The sequence below is a fragment of the Diadema antillarum genome, unplaced genomic scaffold (genome assembly GCF_040938485.1).
Source record: "Diadema antillarum isolate AM-2024a unplaced genomic scaffold, OU_Dant_1.0 scf00000226, whole genome shotgun sequence".
NCBI classification, from domain to species: domain Eukaryota; kingdom Metazoa; phylum Echinodermata; class Echinoidea; order Diadematoida; family Diadematidae; genus Diadema; species Diadema antillarum.
This window is the reverse complement of record NW_027271115.1, coordinates 494,585-516,183: the sequence shown is the minus strand read 5'-3', so window position 1 is coordinate 516,183 and position 21,599 is coordinate 494,585. Positions and strand designations below refer to the sequence as shown.

Genomic DNA, 21,599 nt, shown 5'->3' with positions numbered 1-21,599 from the left:
CTATACACCCCCGATATATGGTCTGTTTCACTGGTTTTGATTTACATGGAAGGCTACCCCCACCGTATCATTCTCTTTTGCTCCTCAGTCTGTGCCCCAAGCACCAAAGGAGGCTGGAGACAACTCCAAAGTCTCATATGGCATCATTACGTAATAATCAGGAAAGCTACATGTATGTTCCCACTTTGTGCGTATACGGCATGAATAAATGAATAACATTTATCTAGAGCTATATGTTCATTTTTAACCACATTCATTGATACAGAATAGAAAAGTTTAGGTAGAATGCAAAATATAAAATTGCAATCATTGTGAAATGTTAGAGCAAAAAATAACACAAATGTGATGATATGATTAGGGAATTATTCAGACATCACACTACAGCACCCAATAATGGTTTTAAAAAAAAATCTTCTTCCACTGTATGTGTAGTCTCTACCAACAATTAATGACATTGTTTCAAGTGATGGAAATCTCAACTCCAATAGCACGGTATCAATTGGTTTCATTTTAGAACTCATCCCGTTGATTGTGTCTAGATGTAGGCCTATACATTGTATTTAATAGGGGACGTGCATGAATGCCAGGTGAAATAAACTTTTACCCACAATTTTGCCTCATTATCATAGGTATAGATATACATACATGTAGACAGGCACCTATATTTCAGTTGTTCTTTAAATCATTTCAAATTTGTGATATGTTTGTTTTGCTTTTTTTTTTCCTGGAAGGCTATCAAATCTTTACATGAGTGTCTGTTGTGCTTTTACGTTGTATGTTGCCCGGGTAAGTCAGGGAATAATTTTCCTGGTATCGCATCGCAATTTGCTATGCACTTTTACACCACTGCTACACAAACTATCTTTTGTGTAGCAGTTTTCTTCCATAGAAATGTACAGGATACTATGTGAAATATTGTTCATCAGCTGAAATTGCTAATCAAATTTGAGTTAGAAAATTATTCCCTGTAAGTGACCGATAATATCGCCTACCCATCACCCATCAGTGGGCATGAGGAGAACGCCTCTTTCTAAGGAATTACAACTGATTTATACCTTCTGTCAGGAACTTGGAATCTTTCCACATGAATGTATGAGATTGCTAATGTAATGTATGAATTCACTCATCTGTTAAGAAAATATTTGTACTGTCTTTATTGTTTGATGGCTTGTTCTTTGCGATGATATTGTCGTATAGAACTACCCACAAAATTACAATGTGATAAGATGCACACACTTGGTGTACTGCCAGGGCAGTCATTCATTTTCTGTGCATGTAATAATCTCTGTTAAGGACCAGCTCGCTGTACAGTATGTTCCCCCAAAAAATGACAGTCAGATTTTTTTTTTTTTGCATTGATAACTTCTAATAAGATTACACTGTCTAAATGCTACTTCAAGGTCTTAAAATATAACATCATTGCTATATTTTGCAAAAAACCCCATTCAATTTAGTTAAGCGGTCACAGAGAAATGTAGATATTTGTAATGCATGTCACAAATCTGATTCTTCCAAGTTCAGCATTTTGATGCCTGTGGAACTTCATAATGTGTGAACACAATGGACAGAACTTGGAGTGAAGGGATTCCTGACTATGCTCTACAAAAACTCCTGATTTCTCTTTGACCACTTCAGCAAATTGGATGGGGTTTTCTGTAAGATGTGGGTAATAAATTATACATTGTTTCATACACTGAAATTGTATTTGGATTGATTCACTACTTTTAAAGTTATCAGTGCGGAGGGTCCCATTATAATTTTTTTTGGGGAACATACGGTATAAAACTGCCAGAGAAACAAGTAGGGGGTTGACGCACAAGCAAGAGTTAAGCCATCAGGGTGAGGCAAGACTCGCCTTGCTTTCACACGTACTGAGTGTGCTTAATTTGAAACATGATTGTAAAGGCGCATCACTGGAATCGTGTTTCAAATTGAGCATTCTTCCTTTTGTGAAATATGCAAACTGGAATCGCAGGGGGTGATTTGAATCGTGATTCTAATTGTGATTCAAATGGTAGTCCAGAGATGCTTTCCAGTCACGTTTTGCCCGAATTAAGGAACCAAACGGTTGTGTGAACGGATTGACCTCCAATCGTGTTTTAGGGGGCGGAGTTTACGGTGACCTTTCAACCACATCCGCAGGAAGACCGTGCTCCTAAAATGCTCGCACTGCAGTCAAAGCACTCATATTTTAATACGGCTCAAGAGTGATTGATGTGATCTTGGAAAGAAGCCAGACCTCCCCTCTTTGCTCTGAAAATCAAAACCGCAGAATCTGCAAAGCCTTCTTCGGTCGTGTGAACGAACAATGATTCGAATCTTAATTGCAATTGTGTTTGTGATTCAGCATTACAATTCAGTGTGAAAACAACCTACGTGAGAGGGCCTTTATAGACCCATCTTAATTTCTGCAACTTATAATTTTGAATTACTGAAATCTACTGAGACTCCAATTCTGGTGCTTTGAGACCATTTCCCCAAAATCTCCCGCTCTCTCGCTTCAGCTGTGAGTCTCCCGCTCCAGATGTATTTTCTCTGTCTTAGAATTTAGCTTTCTCCCACCCAACATTAAATTTATGTGTACAAAATTATAAAAGGCTGAGATAGCGCCAGAGAACATCCATGGCCCTGAAACTGGCCCTAGACCAGGCTGCAAGGAACGCAGCACCTAGAACTTGTGATGTGTGCTATCGTCTCATAATATCCTGTATATATATGTTCGCACGACCAGAGTCTCAAACTTGCTTTATATACAAATTGTAGGTCCGGGGGGGGGGGGGGGGGGGGGGGGGGGGGGGGGGGGGGGGGAGAATCTCCTGTTTTAGAGGTGCTTGGGTTTGGAGTCTTTGAATCTGCTTTTAAAATTTGGTAACAAAAATCACAACCAGTTGATAGAGTATGTGTTGAAAAGGCTGTGATATATGCATATTGTACATTTTTGCACTGCTAGCCAATGGGCAAATTTGGCAATGTCCAATGCGTTGGTCAAAGCGATGCGCTGAATCATATAGCAGGAATAGTGCAAGGATTAGACTTTGTACTGGCTCGTGAATAGTGATCACATTCACAGATGTCAAAATGCACTTGACTATGGCTTGCTTCACGTGCAGTTGTCAGTGTTAACAATAGCATGAAGCCATTCAAAAAGGCTATTCCTGTGGAGGATCCAATACATACTACGGAGCCCCTCCCCCTTCTAATTTTTAATTCATTTGTTTGTTTTTTGTTTGTTTTTGTTTGTTTTTGTTTTTTAGGGGATAGGTGATTATGCTTCTAAAAGGTTGTGACAGACAAAAATAATTCATTCATCACAGAAGATAGCTTTCTTGAGTCACCAGTTTGATGCCATGTTTTCATGATTTTTTGTTTTGTTTATTGATGTACATGTATATTCAAATAAATGTTTGTTATTCCTTAAGACTCTTTTTCTTTGTCTAAGCAGTTCGTCATGTTGGCATAAATTTTCATCAAAAATGGGACTTTCAAGAGAATAGAAAATGTTACACTTGGACTGTACACTGCTGTATGCAGCTACATGTAGTATTACAAACATTGTATGTCAGCTTCTCTGCTTGATAGGCGATAAATTTTTTGTGACATAAATGTATAATTTTTAAGATAATCTCATCAATCCACAGGAAATCATATAGGAAGATTCTGTGAAACACAGAGACCTCATTGCAGACAAAGTGCGTTGCCTTTATATGTTTGTGTGGCACACAGGCTATCATTCTCCAAACAAGTACTTTTGTATAGGATCTATGAGACGAGTCTGTCTGGCAGGGTTTAATTGCATTGCCCCCTCCATTTGGGAAGAGAGTCTGATGAGAGATGCGCCCGTGTACTGTGTGCACGCGCCGCGGGTTGTGAAAACTAAAACTGAAACAGGGAACTTTCCGTACTCGTACTCCGAGGGGTCTCGAGAAAACAGAACCGGAACCGCTGCCAGGAAGTTAGGGAACCAATGCAAACACGGCTGGCTGCACGGCGTCACATGCGCCACAGCTGTAGCAAGCGGCAAGCTGAAGTTGTATATACACTGTATGTACAGACAGCCTAGCTGAAGTGAGCTGTGCTCTTTATATGACCATAGCACATCATATACACTGTCTTTCATTTCAGTCTGTGTAGACTAATTATCACTGACTGCGGATGATAAATTTCCAATTTTGTCAATTGAATGGCCTTTTTTTTTTTCTTGAAAAGACTGTATTGTAAAATCAATGGAGATAATTAATATACAACATAATGGGAAAAGTTAATTTGTACTAATTTTCATTGAAATGAGCTAGCTTTTCATGCTTTTCATTCTGCTTACAAGCATGTTCAGCATTTCAATGTATTTTAAAAGATGAGGAATTGCTTCACTCTGCAGTAAAACTTTAAAATTTGAGATAAGTAGGAAATGATTACATTTATAATTTGTTGTGATATGGAGAGCATAGCACCAATAAGAAAGAAAATCCACCTTAGTGCCGATAACAATGATCTGTTCCCATAGTCATTTAATGTTGCAGAGAATGCAATAGAAGTTCTTTAAAGATGATTATGCAGCATGTTAATAAGACCACACAAAATGTTACAGAACATTCCATAAATGAAAAGTGTTTGGCATGTATGCAAACCTACCCCCTAAGTCACAGTGATTCACAGTCTAAACAAGTCACTCTAACTTTTGAGAAAAATCTGTTTTGTTGCTGACTCACTTTTTATAATAGCCACACACTTTCATAAGCTGTCCTACCCTACGTCACTGCTTTTCTCATGAAAATCTTAAATGCCTTCAGAATAATGCTTATTTCTAGATTACAATGTATATTTGACTGCTTTCATATTGACAATTAAAGAGAAACAAAGATTAAGCATTTTTTAGTTGCCTCAAGATGACAGGGAGAAACAAATGTGAAGATGAGGAGAAGGGAATGGAGGAGGAAGAGGGAAGGAAGAGGAGGAGGAAAAGGAGGAGGAGGAGGGGGAGGAGGAGGAGGAGGTGGGCATGGTATTGAGGCTGTGGTATGATGGTGCTAATGATAGTAACTTTACAGGCGAAATGTAGACCTTGATAGATCTGCTGATAGTTTGTTCGATGTCTTATTATTGAGATTGCCGTGGACTGTGCCTCATTGTTAAATGTGGATAGAAAGTGGTAATGACCACGTATGAAAACCGCAAATAGATTTTTGTCCATACAGAAGTAGAATTACGTGTGCGTGAGTGTCTAGAGGCACTGCGTTGCGTGCTGCTAAGTGATTAAAGATTGGCCGTGTGTTCTTGAGAAATATGAATCACCACGAAGAAGAGTAGAATGTCCTCGGGTGCTACCGTTATTACAACAGAACAAGATGGTACGATAGGGCAATTTCTTTTCAGCCGAATACTGTAGCTGGCCTAGCAGCTGTGACAAATTTTTGTATTCATTGTATGAAGTCGTATCTGTCCTATTTAGCTTTACATGCTTTAAAGGACAAGTTCACCTTCATAAACATAAGGATTGAGAGAATGTAGCAATATTAGTAGAACACATCATTGAAAGTTTGAGGAAAATCAGACAATCCGTTCAAAAGTTATGAATTTTTGAAGTTTTTGTGCAGTACCCGCTGGATGAGAAGACTACTGCAGTGTATTAATAACTTAGATGTCACATGCGTACAACAATATAAGGAAAATATAAAGAGAATTTCACAAAATTCCATCTGTTGAAAAAAGTATACATTCCCCTGACTCGTTACCGACAAATGTTATGGGTAATATTATTCCCCCTGCCTTTAGAAAGAGGCAAGTCAAGTGCTCTTTTATTATGCGAAAAAAGTGAAAATATGTTGAATTTTCTTTTACATTTTCTTTATACTGTTGTACGCATATGACTCACAAGCTGTAGTAGTCTCCTCATCCAGCGGTTCCAAGACAAAAATTTGAAAAATTCATAACTTTTGCATCGATTGTCCAATTTTCCTCAAACTTTCACCGATGTGTTCTACAAACATTGTTGCATTTTCTCAATCCTTATGTTTATGAAGGTGAACTTGTCCTTTAACTCCGGCATGTTGCTTGGACCCCTTAGAGTTATGATTGATTTGCAAGTTGAACGAAAGAATTAAAAAAAAAAAAGAACTTGGCTATCGATCAATCCGGATAGGACTCTCAGATACTTTCGCTGTTCAGTTTAGGATGAAAGTCAAGCATGCATGGCTCTTGTGTGTGGGTCATATGTGATCAATCATACCCTTATCCAGAAGGGCCCTGGTGTCCTCCATTGGTCCTTGAATATGACTGGAAATAGTAGATTTTATCCAAATAATCCTTGCCATATTAAACCAAACAGCGCATTTAGTGCTCCTGTTTATCCCAACTGATATATTACCCTGTAATGACTAAATCTAGCAGTAGCACAAAAATATGAAAAGGAAGAAAGAATAGGTACCACTATCCGCTGACTTTGGCTGTGATACATACACTGTTTTGTATACATACTATGCATATGTAAGATGATCCATGTGAGTTATTTGAAGTTTATATCCTGTCTATCAACACTTCTCGATCTCTCTAGATTCTCATTTAAGCATATTGCAAGTATTCATCAATACCAAAAGAAATGTTTGCTGGCAACTGAACAGAGCCCTAGGTGTACACTGTAGATCACCTAATCAAAGCATATAAATGTAAAGCAGTTGTGCAGCGTATATTCAAGAACCAGCAAATACATTTTTTTGACCCACTTGGTGGTGCGAAAAATTAATTTTGTACAAAAATATTAACATTTACAGTATATGAAAGAGGCAGACATGCAAACACACCCAACATATCGAATCTGAAGTGTGCTTCAATAATTTGCCATGAGAATTGTTTGACCAGGGAAGTATCACCGCCTTGGTCGACACAGAAAAACCTGGAGTTTTGTCCACTGACTTTTCACTCTTATACACACCTTGCGGTGCGTGACACGTGAGATGTGCAGCAAGCCAGCCAGGCTGTTGCTCACATCATAGATGCAGATGTGTCGTCATCACGTTGCAATTTTTTTTTTCTTTGCTGTGGCAGTATGAACGGAAAGGTTAAGTAATACATTGTTGTTGTTTTTTTGTATTATGAGTTTTTCTGATGAGAATGGGCTTGTTTCGAGTCTGTTTTCGATGGTCACAGGATTTTGAAATGATGTTGCGCATCATTTTTGTAGCTTGTTAAACTAGAGAAGCACTCTGAGAGTGCAGACCTCAGCCAAGCAGCTAATTTCCACCACAGATCTTGTTCTTCCGCAGAGAACAGTGATTTCTACCCATACCATACGTATGCATGCTGAAAATCGCCAGATTTCCCAATATAGAAACCTTTTGTTAAGTCATCAATGCCGGCGCGCCTCACCCTGGACCAGAAACTAGAGCATGCACTCTTGTGCGCATATGAAAACCTAAAAGATACGCAGCTTGAACTCCCAAGTTCATTGACCCTACCTGCCAAAATAGCGAAAATCCTTCATAAAACCCACAAAAATTGCTAGATCACTGCTAAAATTTAACCATCTGTTCCTTGTGTCATTCTCAACCTTTCCTGCAAGTTTCATCCAAATCCGTTCTCAACTTTTTGAGTTATTTTGCACATGGACAAACTAACTAACTAACAAACCAACGGTAATGAAAACATAACCTCCTCCCTTGGCGGAGGTAAAAATTGATTGCGTGCCCTTTCCTGTATACCAGTCAGGTTTTGACACCAGATTGTATGATGTTTTATGTCCATGGTATATCTCTCCAACAGGTAGAAACTTTTTTTCAATGCTTTATGCAAACCACTGTTTACACATAAGGCAATAGATCACGCTCTCTCTCTCTCTCTCTCTCTCTCCCTCTAGCATCTGCCAGAGAGGAAATCAAGGGGGAACCCCCTGTACTGGAATTGGGAGAAGAGTGTGAATGAACCTGAGATCATGTTTATGTTAAACCATTGCTGAATATAAAATGGGCGTCCTATGATTCATACTGGTACACGCCATCATAGAGTACAAGCCGTTATCAAACGATGTGATGTACAAATGTGGGTCATGATGCTTTGATATGGCATGAATGCTGCTGTTGCACGTGTTCTATAGGAGAATATGTTCTATTGAATAAGGCAACCGAAACCACAGGAGCGTCTGAGAAGCATCTGTGTCTCAGTTACTCAAACAAGCACACATTTGAAGTGGGAAAAAGCAGTTATCATGGGGGAACAATAGTGCTGTTTAGTAATAATAGCAGCAAGATTATGAATTTCTTGGATGCCAAGATATACTTTAATTATGACATTGTGAAAAAAAAAGCAAAGGAGAAATTCTCATGTACAAGAGATACCAGCATTTAGAAAAAATGTACATGTATGCCAAATTATGTTTGAACATTTGGATTGCATGTTCTAATAGCAGCCTTTCATTTGCATTTGCATTTTCAAAAATTTTAAATGAACATATGTGCTATGATTGCATTACTGTACGTTGTGTATGTGTAGCACAGTAGTAATGTCATCACGTACATACGTAGCTCTGCATGCATGGCTACAAGCTGTGAATGAACCTGTACGTTGCAGCGAGTTTTGAGATAGAGCCTGTAGAGAGAGACTACTGATGTCAGGGACTTGATGCTTCTTGAAAATGTGCACTGTCACTCAATGTTCCAAGTATACTTTTATGAATGGTGTGAAACTACACATGGAGAGAATGATGGTCGATATTGGACATACGTCCCATTTCAAAGATATTGGTCACAACTGTATGCAGGTGAGGCCACGTGGTAATTACACAAGTCAGCACCTCTCAACACTCCCATTGACTTGTGCACAGCATTATATTCGTAAATCGCATTTACATCATAAAAGTACTTCTTATCAGTAACTTTATACAGCAATTACAACCTCTTACCAGTTAGATATCACCTTTCCTGTATACCGTAGGTTATCACATCACTTTGATACTTTGTTACAAAGAATGCGAGTCATTCTTTTTTCCAGACGCTTTCAGGAATGGGAAATTGGTGACTATCTATGTATGTAGGTCAGTGGGAGGCTTGTGAAACTATGATTTCCTTCTTTCACTTCACCTTGTGAATGCAGCCAACATCACTGTTCCGGGCAAACATGAAACATTTATAGGAATTTTGTAGCACTTTCCTTTTTCTTTTTGTTTAGATTTCATGAAAATTCTACCATTCTGATTGTCTGATTTTACTCTGTGTAATAGATGTAAGAACGTCAGTGCAAAAATGAATTGTTATTGCCCGTAAAAGCAGTGCTACCCCCCCCCCCCCCCCCCAAAAAAAAAAAAGAGAAGGAAAAAAGAATGAAGTAAAAAAATAAAAAACAGAAGAAGAAGAAAAAGAGAAATGGATGCCAGATCAGAGAGAAATATTTGGACAGATGATCTGAAGCAAGATTGATGATATGTGATTTCTAGTATGTTGTGTGGCTTTGGCTTTCCATTGTCACCTTGGAAAAGACGTGTGCTGCATGTGTACATTGTAGGCTATATTACATTATAATGCTATCTGTTGTATATTACTCCTCACAAGCTGTGTGTGCAAGTAGACAAGGTACATGTACATATTATAATTCCTCTCACTTTTGTGATGATTTTTACTTTCCCAATTTTAGATGGTGTATGAGAACAAACTGCCCGCTGCAAACCCCAGGCATATATTCGCAATGAACGTGTATGTTTTTAGAAATGAAAAACAACAACAAAAACCAGTGAGACAATCATCATTGACATGTCACATTGTGAAATACATTAAAAAATTATGCGCAATAAATTTTATATGGTTGTGAAATAACATTAACAGCTCAGGTAGGAGTCCCTCAGTATATCATTGTAATTGACTCCTTGACATTCAAATGACCTGAGGTGTATATATATTTGTCCAATTTTACATAAATCTTTGATAACATCTTGTGTATTTTTAATCACTTCTTATTCATGAAAAACAAAGCCTACCCCTGTGGCTACAGACTCCTTGAAATATCACAGAGAGTTGTCCACTGTAATTGAAAAAAAAAAGTATGACCTTGAACTGCTATTCCACTGCTGTATGATAGCAAGTAGATGTATACTTTATTGCATTTTGTTATTTGAATAAAATTTTTGATGTGCTAACAACAAAGAGTGGTATTACATGTTTGCAATGTCACGGTACTGTAAAAGTGGAAGTTTTTGCACATTTCGCTTGACCAGAATCTTGCACGACAATCAAAGCATGGTAGTATATCATTGCTTGTAATATGTGCCACAATTTAATGTCTTGATTTTGTTGAATTAGAAATATGCAAAATTCAACTTATACCCAGCTGGATGAAGAAAAAAAAATATGTGCACGAAAATATCCACCTTTACAATGAGAACTGTACTACTTAGAATCTCATTCACATTGCTAATTTAGTTATGAATGGATTTACTGGAGACATTGAACATTTTTGATGGGATGATTATGGATATCATTCGTACATTGAAATAGGGATTACCCATACCACAGGTTTCATAGTTGCTGGAAATCCACTTTATCACTTACGTTGATTTCAGCTACTGATACATGTGTGATTGAAATTGTACAGCCGTATGGACATACTTTTTGTACTGGGAGAAGATAATGTTTTCAGATCATTTTTTTTTTTTCGCAATGGGACTGGCAGGGGGTGTGGATTGTGATTGCGCAACAGACTGTAAATTGCTCCCAGGAATTACTCAGGGGAATTTCCCCTGAAGAGATGCTGGCTGGGTATGTATGTGTATGGTTCTGTGTTCAGAGGGGAGAAGTATACCTTTTGTTATCACTTGTTTAGCAAATAGTTTTATGGAGAGCGAGCGCAAAGTGATGCATTACGATATCATTATGGTAGTATCTATACAGGGGCGTTGGGTTTTTCCCGTTAAATACAGACCCCTCTGAAAATGTCCAACGGTATTCTAGAATCTTGCTTTGGTGAAAAGAGTGATATGAATAAATACATTGTATGCTCTGCATGGAGCTTGTGCTATGTAGACCTAATGGGGAAACTCCCAATTTACTAGTTAGTGCAAGGGCATAGCTATGTACCATGTCAATGCACAAACTGTATGTGATGGGGAAGAAAAGCACATGAATACATTAAAAAAGTAAATGAATACAAATGTACTGTAATACAAGCATGGATGCTATCACATAGCTGTACTATGTAGACTGTCCAGTGCTTATGTGTGTATGCGTGTGTAATGTGTGTGTACAAGAAGTATGTGTGACAATGAGAATTCTTTTTTTGCAGATTTTCCAAGACAAGTCCATTTGAAATTGCAAGTTCCAGACACAGACATGTTGTATTTTTTTTTTTCTCCCTGTCTTTTTGTAGATGATGCACAGAATTTACCAGAGTGATATAATTCATCCAATATTTTGTGACTGTACCATTTGGTCAAAAAATAGTGCTGTCTTTTATTTATAAAAATCTTTGTGGACCAACCAAGTGACATTTCTTTGAGTTGAAGCATTCTCTCTGTGAAGTGTATCAAGTCCAGTAGGTTTTGTGAAATTTCTGTGTATAGTAGCGTCTGGCTTACACCAATGGATGTACATGTGATGCACCCTTCACCCCCCCCCCCCCCCAACCCCCCAATATAAAACTGGCAAATGATAATGTGAAAAGTTGCAGTGGTGCAGACTGGAATACTGACTGGCAGTAGGTTTCGAGGCTCTTGTAGCTTTGCTCTTTCCTCCAGCACTGTTCTATACACACTGGTTATATCGCACACACACACTTGTATACCCACACACATCATGCCTCCCAAAAACCGTCATTGACAATACCCATCAGTGGTGGCGGGGATGAATGATTATCACATGTTGCAGATGAACCAGTCTGCAGATCAATTACCCGTCACCTCGCTTGACCTCTGACCTGCAAGTGCAACTCAGCTGCTTAGTCCAGGACAGGTCAAGGTCAGTGGCAATCCACAAATTCTGATGACAGCTTGGCAGCTGGAGGAGCAACTAGCCTCCACTTCAGGCTTATAGCATATTTAATGTTCTCCCCTTCCCATATCTCAACCTATGACTACTGTCAAACGAGGAATGTTCGCGTGCATTGAAATGTCGCAAATTTCGCGAGCGCTATTAAAATGCACGCGAAAGTTCTTGTCTACACTATATGCATTGAATGCCAGTGGCAGTTCGCGAAAATTTCATGCCGCAAAAAAGGCCGTCAGCTCCAATTCGCGAAAAATTCATGCCGCGAATATATCATGTTTTACAGTACATTGAGCCTCCCCCATTCTTGGTGTCATTGGCCTGTGGTTTGTGCTGTTAGTCGCCATTATTGTGGTTGTAGCCCTGCCTTTGGTATGTGCTTTCCTTGAAAATCTACACACAAAATTGGGCATCAGTGTAATGTTACATCAACCTGGATGGAAATGTGACTCTCACTTAATTAAATGTTGTACATGATTACACTGCACATTGCAAATTCAAACTATGCTATTACGCATTTCGTTCTACCAATCAGATTTTACATTTTATATCGATGGCTCTTCTGTGCTTAAGTGGCTCTGAAGAGGCATTTGAATGCAGTCCCCTCTCTGTTATTGTTACCAAGGAAAATGAAAATGAAACGGTGCTGGAGGAAAAACAGAACAAGAACAGGGAAATATCTAGTGACATTTTTAGAACTGAAGACAATTAGTCCCCCCCCCCCCCCCCCCCCCCCCCCCCGAAGATGTCTCCTGTGTTATCTTTTATCTCTGTACTAAAATGAAATTGCTACATTTATGCTACAAATGTGTAATTCTTGTGCTTTATCATCGCTTTTATCTCTCCTTCCTGTTATTTGCGCATGTCTTGGGGCTATGCACTGTGTTGTCATGCACATATAGGATTCAAAAATGCATGCGTGGTGCTGATATTACGGAAGAAGAAATATCTATTTAAAGAAACGATGAAAAGATATGGTGCATACTATTTTCTGTCATCAGCATGCTTCTTGATTGCTGTATTGTAGGAAAATATATTTGCCGTAGTTTTTTATATAGAGAGACAGGAAAGTGAGCACTATGAATACTCACAAAAATTTGAATAATGACAGTAGAGAGGTTATATCTCAATACAACTTTGAGAATTTGCAGCACATTCAGATTGGCAATGTCACCTGGCAGGGAAGTGCATATATCATCTATTTGAGAGACGCTTTTATGTGATTGTCTCGATTGTTTTATCTCTAATATTGTGCAGTATTGTGATTCATCTGTATAATAAATGTGCATTAAAGGCACACACAGTTTCCCCGTTACATCTCGAGAATCTTGTCGTGGTTGAATTGGAATAAATCTATACCAGCTTCAGTCATAGATTCAGTACTCCCATTCTTTTGGGGAATGGGTGTGTGTGTGTGTGTGTGTGTGTGTGTGTGTGTTCTGGCCGAGATATAAAAAATGTGCAGCATTTTTTAGAGATCTTGAATACTGTACGTGCCGTGCTTAAAATTATTCTAAGTCAAACATGTCATAGAGAAACAGCAAGATATAGGGCTTACTTGCTGGTTTTACCTTAGCTTTTATTATTTGATTACTGTAAAACGAGGAATGTTCACATGCATTTTAATTTCGCAAATTTCGCGAGCGCCAAGATTCACGAAATTAAAATGCACGCAGAAGTTCTTGTCTACACTGTATGCATTGAATGCCAATGGCAGTTCACGAAAATTTCATGCCGCAAAAAAGGCCGTCGGCTCCAATTCACGAAAAATTCATGCCGCGAATATATCGTGTTTTACAGTATCTGTTAAGTCTTAGCATTTAACTCCATGGAGAGCATTGGCAGTATACAAAACAAAGATTTTTCTTTTTGGAGACTTTAGTACAAAATTGACTGAAATGCAGTAATTATACAATTGCACAACATGGATGATGATATTTAGGCAAATGTGAACAGATTGCTAAAAGTGTGGTGAAGATATTAGACACTGAAAACTGTGATCACTGACTCAAGTATGGCAGCAAGGGTAATACATACATCCATCATTCTTGGGAGAGCTGTTGCATTATGAAGTATGATTTGAATAATTTTGAATTTTCTTTCTTTTTTTTTTAAGGCAAGTTGTTTCTTTTTCCTACATGTCTATGCCACTATGGACTCTGTACAAAGAGACTATCCAAGGTGTGATTACTAGAGATCAAATAGTTTGTCCATGTTGCCAGGTGAGAAAAGAAAAGAAAACTAGCACTCTATTGAGCCTTATATCTGATGATACCGTGGAAGCTATTTCCCTTTAAACCCCAGTTTTACTGGGAGAGTACAGTACATGAGCTGCCTCGTGCTTCTTATGAAGCACACTTCTCAGCCCGTGCGAACTTTGCCCACCTCTCTTATCGCTACCAACTGCATTATTTCCGGCTGGGCCATACCAACGGAGCCCCCGATGCCAGAGATTTATGATATCAACTTTGAACTGACAGAAGCTCACTTAATGATCACGCTGAAATATGATTTATTAGTCGCCTCATGCTCGGCCTACCCCACCCCATTGTAAAACTCCACAACCAACATTAAAAAGAAAAAGTGCAACAAATCGTTATCTCTGTGAAAACAAAGAGAAAAACCAAACTCACTTTTCCTGGTATGTACTCGTGTTGATAGCACATCCTTTCTTTACAAAGTCACTGAACTTTTTGAAGAAGTTATGACTTTGAGCATTTAACACACATACAAAGTTTGATCTGGTAGTCATGTTTTATTTTTCTTTGTTATGAATTCTCAGTAATATCTACCAATTTCTACATTAGGCGTTGATGTTTTTACCATAAAGCGGATTCAACTACCTTGGTGACATTACCATCGGCAACTTGTATATAATGTCACTGAGATTTAGGGGTCTGAGAGTGTTAAACGTCTGGCGTTTCATTTGCTACACACCTTCAGAGCATGTGCTGTTGCGACCTCTGCATTATTTTCTTATGTTTATTTACATTTTTTATTGTCGTTGTCACATCTCCTCTGGTACTTGACCGAGAGCAGTTTGATTCAGCATCAGAAATGTTGGCACTCACATATCAAGGCATGTCTATGATGAGTATTAAGAGAGAGGAAAAAGAAAGAAAGAGAAGAGTGCTATGGTTATCTCAATGGCACGTAAACAAAGGTTGTTTTCACGCCTATTGCGATACATAATTATAATGCTGAATTACAAACGTGATTGCAAATTATGATTCAAATCATCGTTTGTTCATATGACCAATAAAGGCTTTGCTAATTCTGCGAGTTTTGGATTTCAGAGTGAGGAGGGGAAGTTTGGCTTCTTTCTGTCAATCTTCAATCACTCTTGAGCCATTAGTAGCATGAGCTTTGACTGCAGTACGAGCATTTCAGGAGTGCAGTCTTTCTGCGGAAGTGATTGAAAGGTCACCGAAAGCTCCGCCTCCCCCTGCCCCCCCCCAAAAAAAAAACTACAATTGATGGTCAATCTGTTTACACGACTGTTTCGCTCCGTAATTCTTGTGAAATGTGATCGGAAAATACCCCCAGACTGTAATTTGAAACACGACTGGAATTAAATTCATATACCCTCCATGATTCCAGTTTGCATTCACATGACAAGAATGTTTTAATTTGAGACACAATTCTAGTGATGCATCGTTACAATTGTGTTACAAACTAAGCACTCTCAGTACGTGTGAAAGCGAGGAGAGAGGAGTTGCACATAGAGCCACGATTACCCTCTTTTTGTTTAAACAGTATTTGTGCATCATTCTGTTTAAACGGTATTTGTTTATAATTGTTGTGATGCGTATGAAAATTTATGTGATAATGAATGGCTGTTGAGGAGCCGAGAGCATCTCACCCAAATCTGCGTTCATAATTCTGGGATTTTGTGTGATACGAGTTCCTCGGCATCTCTTTGTAATAATGAAGTTTCCAATATATTCCTCATTTTGATGTGGGATTATATGTCTTCAGTGTTCTGTTGCTAGTAGTAAATGGATGAGTTACAATGCTAAATATATCTGAAACACATGCTCATGTAATGGACTCTCTCAAGCCGTGATGTAACATCAGATTCCACGCAATTGGCATGATGTATAGAGTTCATTGTGCAGAACCCACAGTTCCATTTGTTTTCTTCCGCACACCTCCCTGATCCACATACTTCAGTCTACTGCTGGGATTATAATTTGTCTCAAAATCCCAACCAAAAGAACTACCTGAACAATTCACTGTGTAAGTCCTACTACATGTAGTAGTGACTCACATCGCTCAAAATCTGATACTGCAAAAGTGAATTTTTCACGCTCTGTTGGGTGTAAAAGATGAAATTTACACGCTTGTTGTATTTGTGGTAGTTTCGTGGGCAAAATGCGTAAAAAATTTCACTCTTACAATGATGTGACATTATTCTACCATCAAGTCCATGGAGAAATTGCTCCTGAAATCATTTTTTTTTTCAACTCTTCAAAATTCCCTCCATATCTTGTATTGACTGATTCTGTGACGTGCTATGTGTATTTTTGGCATGGGCAGCGCCATTATGCCGTGTCTTAGCCGACCCCCCCCCCCTCTCCACCACCCTCTTCCGCGCACGAAATGAAAAACTGATGCATGGTTGTTTTAGCCAATGGGCGTGTCGTACTGAGTGCGCGAATGCTTGCTTAGTGCGCGAACCTTTGTTACAAGTGTGCGATAAACATGTTGCCCGTGGGGTTGGGGAGAGGAGGGGGGGTCGGCTAAGACACCTCATGGCTGTGCCCAGTGCCACAAAATGTCTGCTGCCCTCAACAAACCCGAATCAGTCAATATGAAAAAAAAAAAGAAAAAAAGAAAATAGAAGGATGGAAGAGTTTAAGTTTATAAAATCTGCACAGAGTTGGCAAAATTCTTTTTAGAATTGTGCCAATTTGAGACAGAAACAGGAATTTTTAATTTTTGAAATTCAAAGAACAGAAACACTCAGTAAATGATCATCAACATCCTCTTCTGCAAAATATTAACAATGAATAGTCAAGAAGATATGATGTAAAGATACTGCTCTCACCAAACCACCAAAATGTTGTTATTCTGACGCGATGGGTTATTGTAAATATATCTTGTCTATATCTGGACCGGAAGACCAGTGGGGTACAAAGTTTGTGGTGTGCACAATTGCATGCCCACATGTATGTGTTTGATTTTTGACGTTCAAGTATATAATTAACAGTCTTATCTGTTACCAATTGTTTTTAAGTAGCCATTTACTAACTAATTTGAAAGATAAAATGAAATAACATCCGAATTTGAGTGACAGATAATTACTGTTGTTCTTTTTTTTATTTCAGTAGGAGATGAAGTTTCCTTTGCATTGCTTGCTTTTATGACCCTTATTTTGTTTTACCCAATATGAAAATACATGCAATTATGCAAGGAAACTTCTTTGAAAGCACTTGTTTCCAGTGTGACTCACTGTACATTGTCTACATGCGTATATCATTCCATCTGAAAATATGAAACAGGTATTGTGTATTCAAGTGCTGACTACTGGTAAAGCCAGGGTTACACCAGAACCGAATTCTCCTGAATAAATTTGGACTGATTCTGCCCGAATATGGCCTGAATCGGATGGATTTGGGGGATTCAGAACGTATTTGTCTCTGATTCACGGGGAGCTCCCTGAATCAGAGACGAATAGGTTCTGAACAGGTCCCGAATCAGAGCAGCATTACCAAGAATTGACCCAAATCAATTTTGGGCATCCCAAATAAAGCGGAATGCCAACCCGAATAGTGGCCAGAATCGAGCCGAATGTGGCCAGAATCGAGCCGTATGCCCCGATTACAGCTGGATAGAGCAGAATGACCACCCGAATGTCGACCCGAATTGGGACGAATATGGCCAAATGCGCCGAATACGAGGCCTCCCTGCACGCGTATGGCCAATCTGGCTATATTTGCGAGGCTATTTGGGTCATTCTGGCCGCTCATTTGACCTATTCGGCTGCTATTTGGCCGCATTCTGGCCTATTCGGCTCACTTGCCCGTATTCTGCTCTGCATTTGGGTAACGATTCGGATGGATTCGGGGAGGTATTCGGGGCATTCTGGGCAGATTCGGCTGTATTTGTGATATTCGGGTTTATTTGGCTAGAGGATTCGGGCCATTACTCCCCTAGTGATATGAATAGGCCCAAATCTGTCCAGAATGGGCCAAATGCCTCCCCGAATCCAACCGAATTCCATCCGAATACATCCCAAATGTGGCCTGAATGAAATTTGTCATAGCCACATTCGGGAGTATTTTAGAGGGTATTCGGCTGGTTTTTAACATTTCAAAAAGAGCCGAATCTCTCCACAAATGTTCCAGAATCCCTCCAGAATTTTTGCCCAGTCGGGGAAGGAGAACAGAATGCTCCCGAATCCACCTGAATAATACCGCTGTTTTGGGATTTTATTATTTCAAAGGTATGCTACCTCATAATATTTCATATATGTTTTGCACCAATAATGAAATTCGTAAATACAACACTCGAAATTGCAATAGATTTCATATGTGGGTAGTAAAATCAAATCTGGTTTCAAACTCTGTACGTCACCAATTTCCATTGATCTGGTATTCGATTCCTAGAGATATTTGTTCACGCAATAGCCTGTCCTCATTTAAGAAATTTTTGAAAATGTACCTTCTAGCAAATCACACATAGTCAATCTATCATATCATTTGTCTTAAGTTTTGTTCTGTTTTGTTATGTTTTGTTGTATTTGTTGGTTTTCTGTCCATGTCTACACTTTGTACTTTAAAAATCAATTATTTTGGGCACATTCGTACATAAGGGAACTTACACTTAATACTTTACAAGGCCTTTTTGGCTTTTTTCAAGTTCTCTTTTTTTCATTTTTACAGATATAAATGACTGATTATCTTTTTTGTTCTGTATTGTAAAATTCAATACTGCTGTATTGTTTTATCAGATAATGAGATGAATAAACGAATTGAATTGAATACGTGTATTCGGGTGGATTCACAGCTGATTCGGCTCTGGTGTAACCGAGGCTTAATGTAATTTGCCTCGCTTTGATTGTTTGCATCATTATGTACTTATTTTATTCCTTATAGATGTTTTGATCACCACTTCAATTCAGTTTGCTGTTGTTGTTGTTGTTGTTTTTGAGTAGACCATCTCATGCATCATCAAAAGAAGAATCAAATTACATGGGATGCATTAGTGTACAAAGATGCAGAGGTGTACTAATTAGACAATATGTTGTGTGTGTGTGTTAGTGTGTGTGTATGTGTGTGTGTGCTGTAACCTCTCCTTTGTTCAGGCTGTGGATCCAGCGCCATTTTACATCGTCATCACCTTAACTCTTTGCGCTGCAACAGATATCTGCCCCAACATTATCGCCATGGGGTTCCCCGCGGAGAGCCTAGAACGGGTGTACCGCAACGACATGGAGCACGTAGTCAAGTAAGTTCCCACTTCACTCTTCTTCCTTTGATTCTTCCACGTTTGCACGTAACACCAATATTTCCCCAGTGGTCATCCATCCTCTGTCTCATGGCCACAATGCCTGCCTCTCGTTCCCTCTCTGAAGAGAAAAATCTAGCACCTGACCTTCTCGTATGTGCCTTTAATCTATTTCATTTCTTCATTTTGTCTTGACCCAATTTATAACCTGTTGTCATGATAAGACACTTCCTAAAATGGTGTCAAGACAACACCCCATCCAAACAACAAAAACAAAAACAAAAAATGTACAAACAGCTCCAAAAGACAAAAACAGATATGAAATAGATCCGTGTGCATAATTCTATGGTGTTCCCCATCATTGAAGGAGGAGAGAAATCAAATGTTAAAAAAAAAAAGGAAAAAAGGATCTTTTGATTCAGTATGAGCTGCAGTCATTGTTTCAAAAAGCATGTATGTTCATGTAATCCTCTTAGAATCATATATCCTGTTGTAAAGTTATACAATAAAAGTCACGTTTTCTCTTCGCGTGATAGGGAAATGCTTCTGTGCTTTCGCATGCCGTGCAGGCTTTTGCTCATCAAGTTATGATTTCTCCCGCCCTTGCCGGCAAGGGCTCATCAATATTGTATCTTCCAGGCATCGTATTGCATGATACATTGTGTGCTGTTGCACACAGTCTGCCCTCCTCCGTTCTCTCTTTCTTTCTCTCCCCCTCTCATCCTCCCTCCCTCTCACTCTTTCCCTCTCTCCCTTCTCTCCTCTCTCCTCCCTGTATATTCCTCCTTCTGTTCTGTCTTGTTCTGTTGTTTTGTTTTGTTTTTTGTCTAGATACCCATACTCCAATGTCCCTTTTTTTTCTTTTTTTTTTTTGCTCAGTATTGATTTTGTGATTGCAGCAAACGCCCACAAGACTCTCATTCTTCTCAGCACGTGAATCCGAAATGCCTCTGGCGCGAGACCTCCATGATTTCTTTTGTGGAGGCGAAAAAAATCATGTGACTTTTTCGAAAGAGATTGGGGCTATCCACTTACGTCATGTCGTTGGATCTGAGGAGGCCAATTTCTGCAGCATTGATGTGTAGTATTCCTATAGAGTAGGTACACTGTAGAGTGCACCAAGCATCGTTTTGGAGGGATTCGGGGATTCTGCTGTCTTTTTTTATATCCTTGGCCACAATTTTCAGTTATAGATAATAACATAACTTATATCTTATTCAGTTACTTTATTTTTTCTTTCGTTTTAGTTGCCCTAAAAAGTTGATACAGGTATGAAATAGTGCTCTGTTTGGTTTCTTTTTTTTTATTATTTAGAGATAAAAGATGAGGACTTCAAAGTGCAATATCCACATTACATCTTCTGTACGCTATATAAAGTCAATATGTAATATTCATTTTCAAGAATATCACACATTATTTTGTCTTACAGCATTATGAAGGATTACTGGTAATCCAAAGCGTGATTGAGAGCAGTTTTTAAGTTCCTTCTTTTTAAAGCAGAATGTAATAGGATCCTTTTGAACGTATGAGACGGCTGTCTGGAAATTTCCGCATGTGCGTCTAAGTACAGCGATAACATAACTCCTTAATGACAACGTCAGACACAAGGAGGAGATATCATCATTTGGTCTGCATGTGGCAGCACGTCCTTAGCGTACTCTGATACGAAATTAATTGATTTCTTACACCTGGTTTTTGTAATATAAGAACAGCCATCAAATCCACAGTGCAGGTTGAGAATCATTGCGGAAGACAGCTCGCTTGTTGAGTACCCGTCTGGTACGAAAGTGAAAGTAGTGGGTAATGAAAGAAAGAAAAGTCTTTCAAAGCAGAAGTGAAAATATTTACAATGATGCAGAATGATCTGAAGAATAAAGGTGAGAAGAAAAGGAGGGGAGAGAGAAAAAAAAAATCTCAAGGGGCAGTCCATTCTGGTGCACAAACGGAGATGTCTGTCTTTGGAAATTCTATTTCACACTTTTTAGACAATGTAATACGACACAATGGTTTGAGAGTGATGAGGCTTATTGTGTCGAGATTTGCGCTAGTTTGATTAATGTGCGTTCACTTTGTTTCGGGCTGCCCACCGGAGGGAAGAACGTCTGTCGTTATGAATGCCGACTAATGATGAGAAGTGCATGTTGCATTGGCGCATGTTACGTGGCAATTTATTCTGCAGAGACGTCTCATTGC

General features: G+C 38.9%; 1 protein-coding gene across 1 annotated transcript in view; it reads left to right on the top strand.

Annotated features, from left to right (window-relative positions):
• LOC139724733 (phosphatidylinositol 3,4,5-trisphosphate 3-phosphatase and dual-specificity protein phosphatase PTEN-like) overlaps positions 1-21,599 on the top strand; it is a 94,555-nt gene that overhangs the window by 34,505 nt on the left and 38,451 nt on the right. Inside the window, exon 2 of the mRNA XM_071635855.1 lies at positions 19,322-19,406. Within this exon, the coding sequence (XP_071491956.1) occupies positions 19,322-19,406 (85 nt within the window). The remainder of the gene's footprint in view (positions 1-19,321; positions 19,407-21,599) is intronic.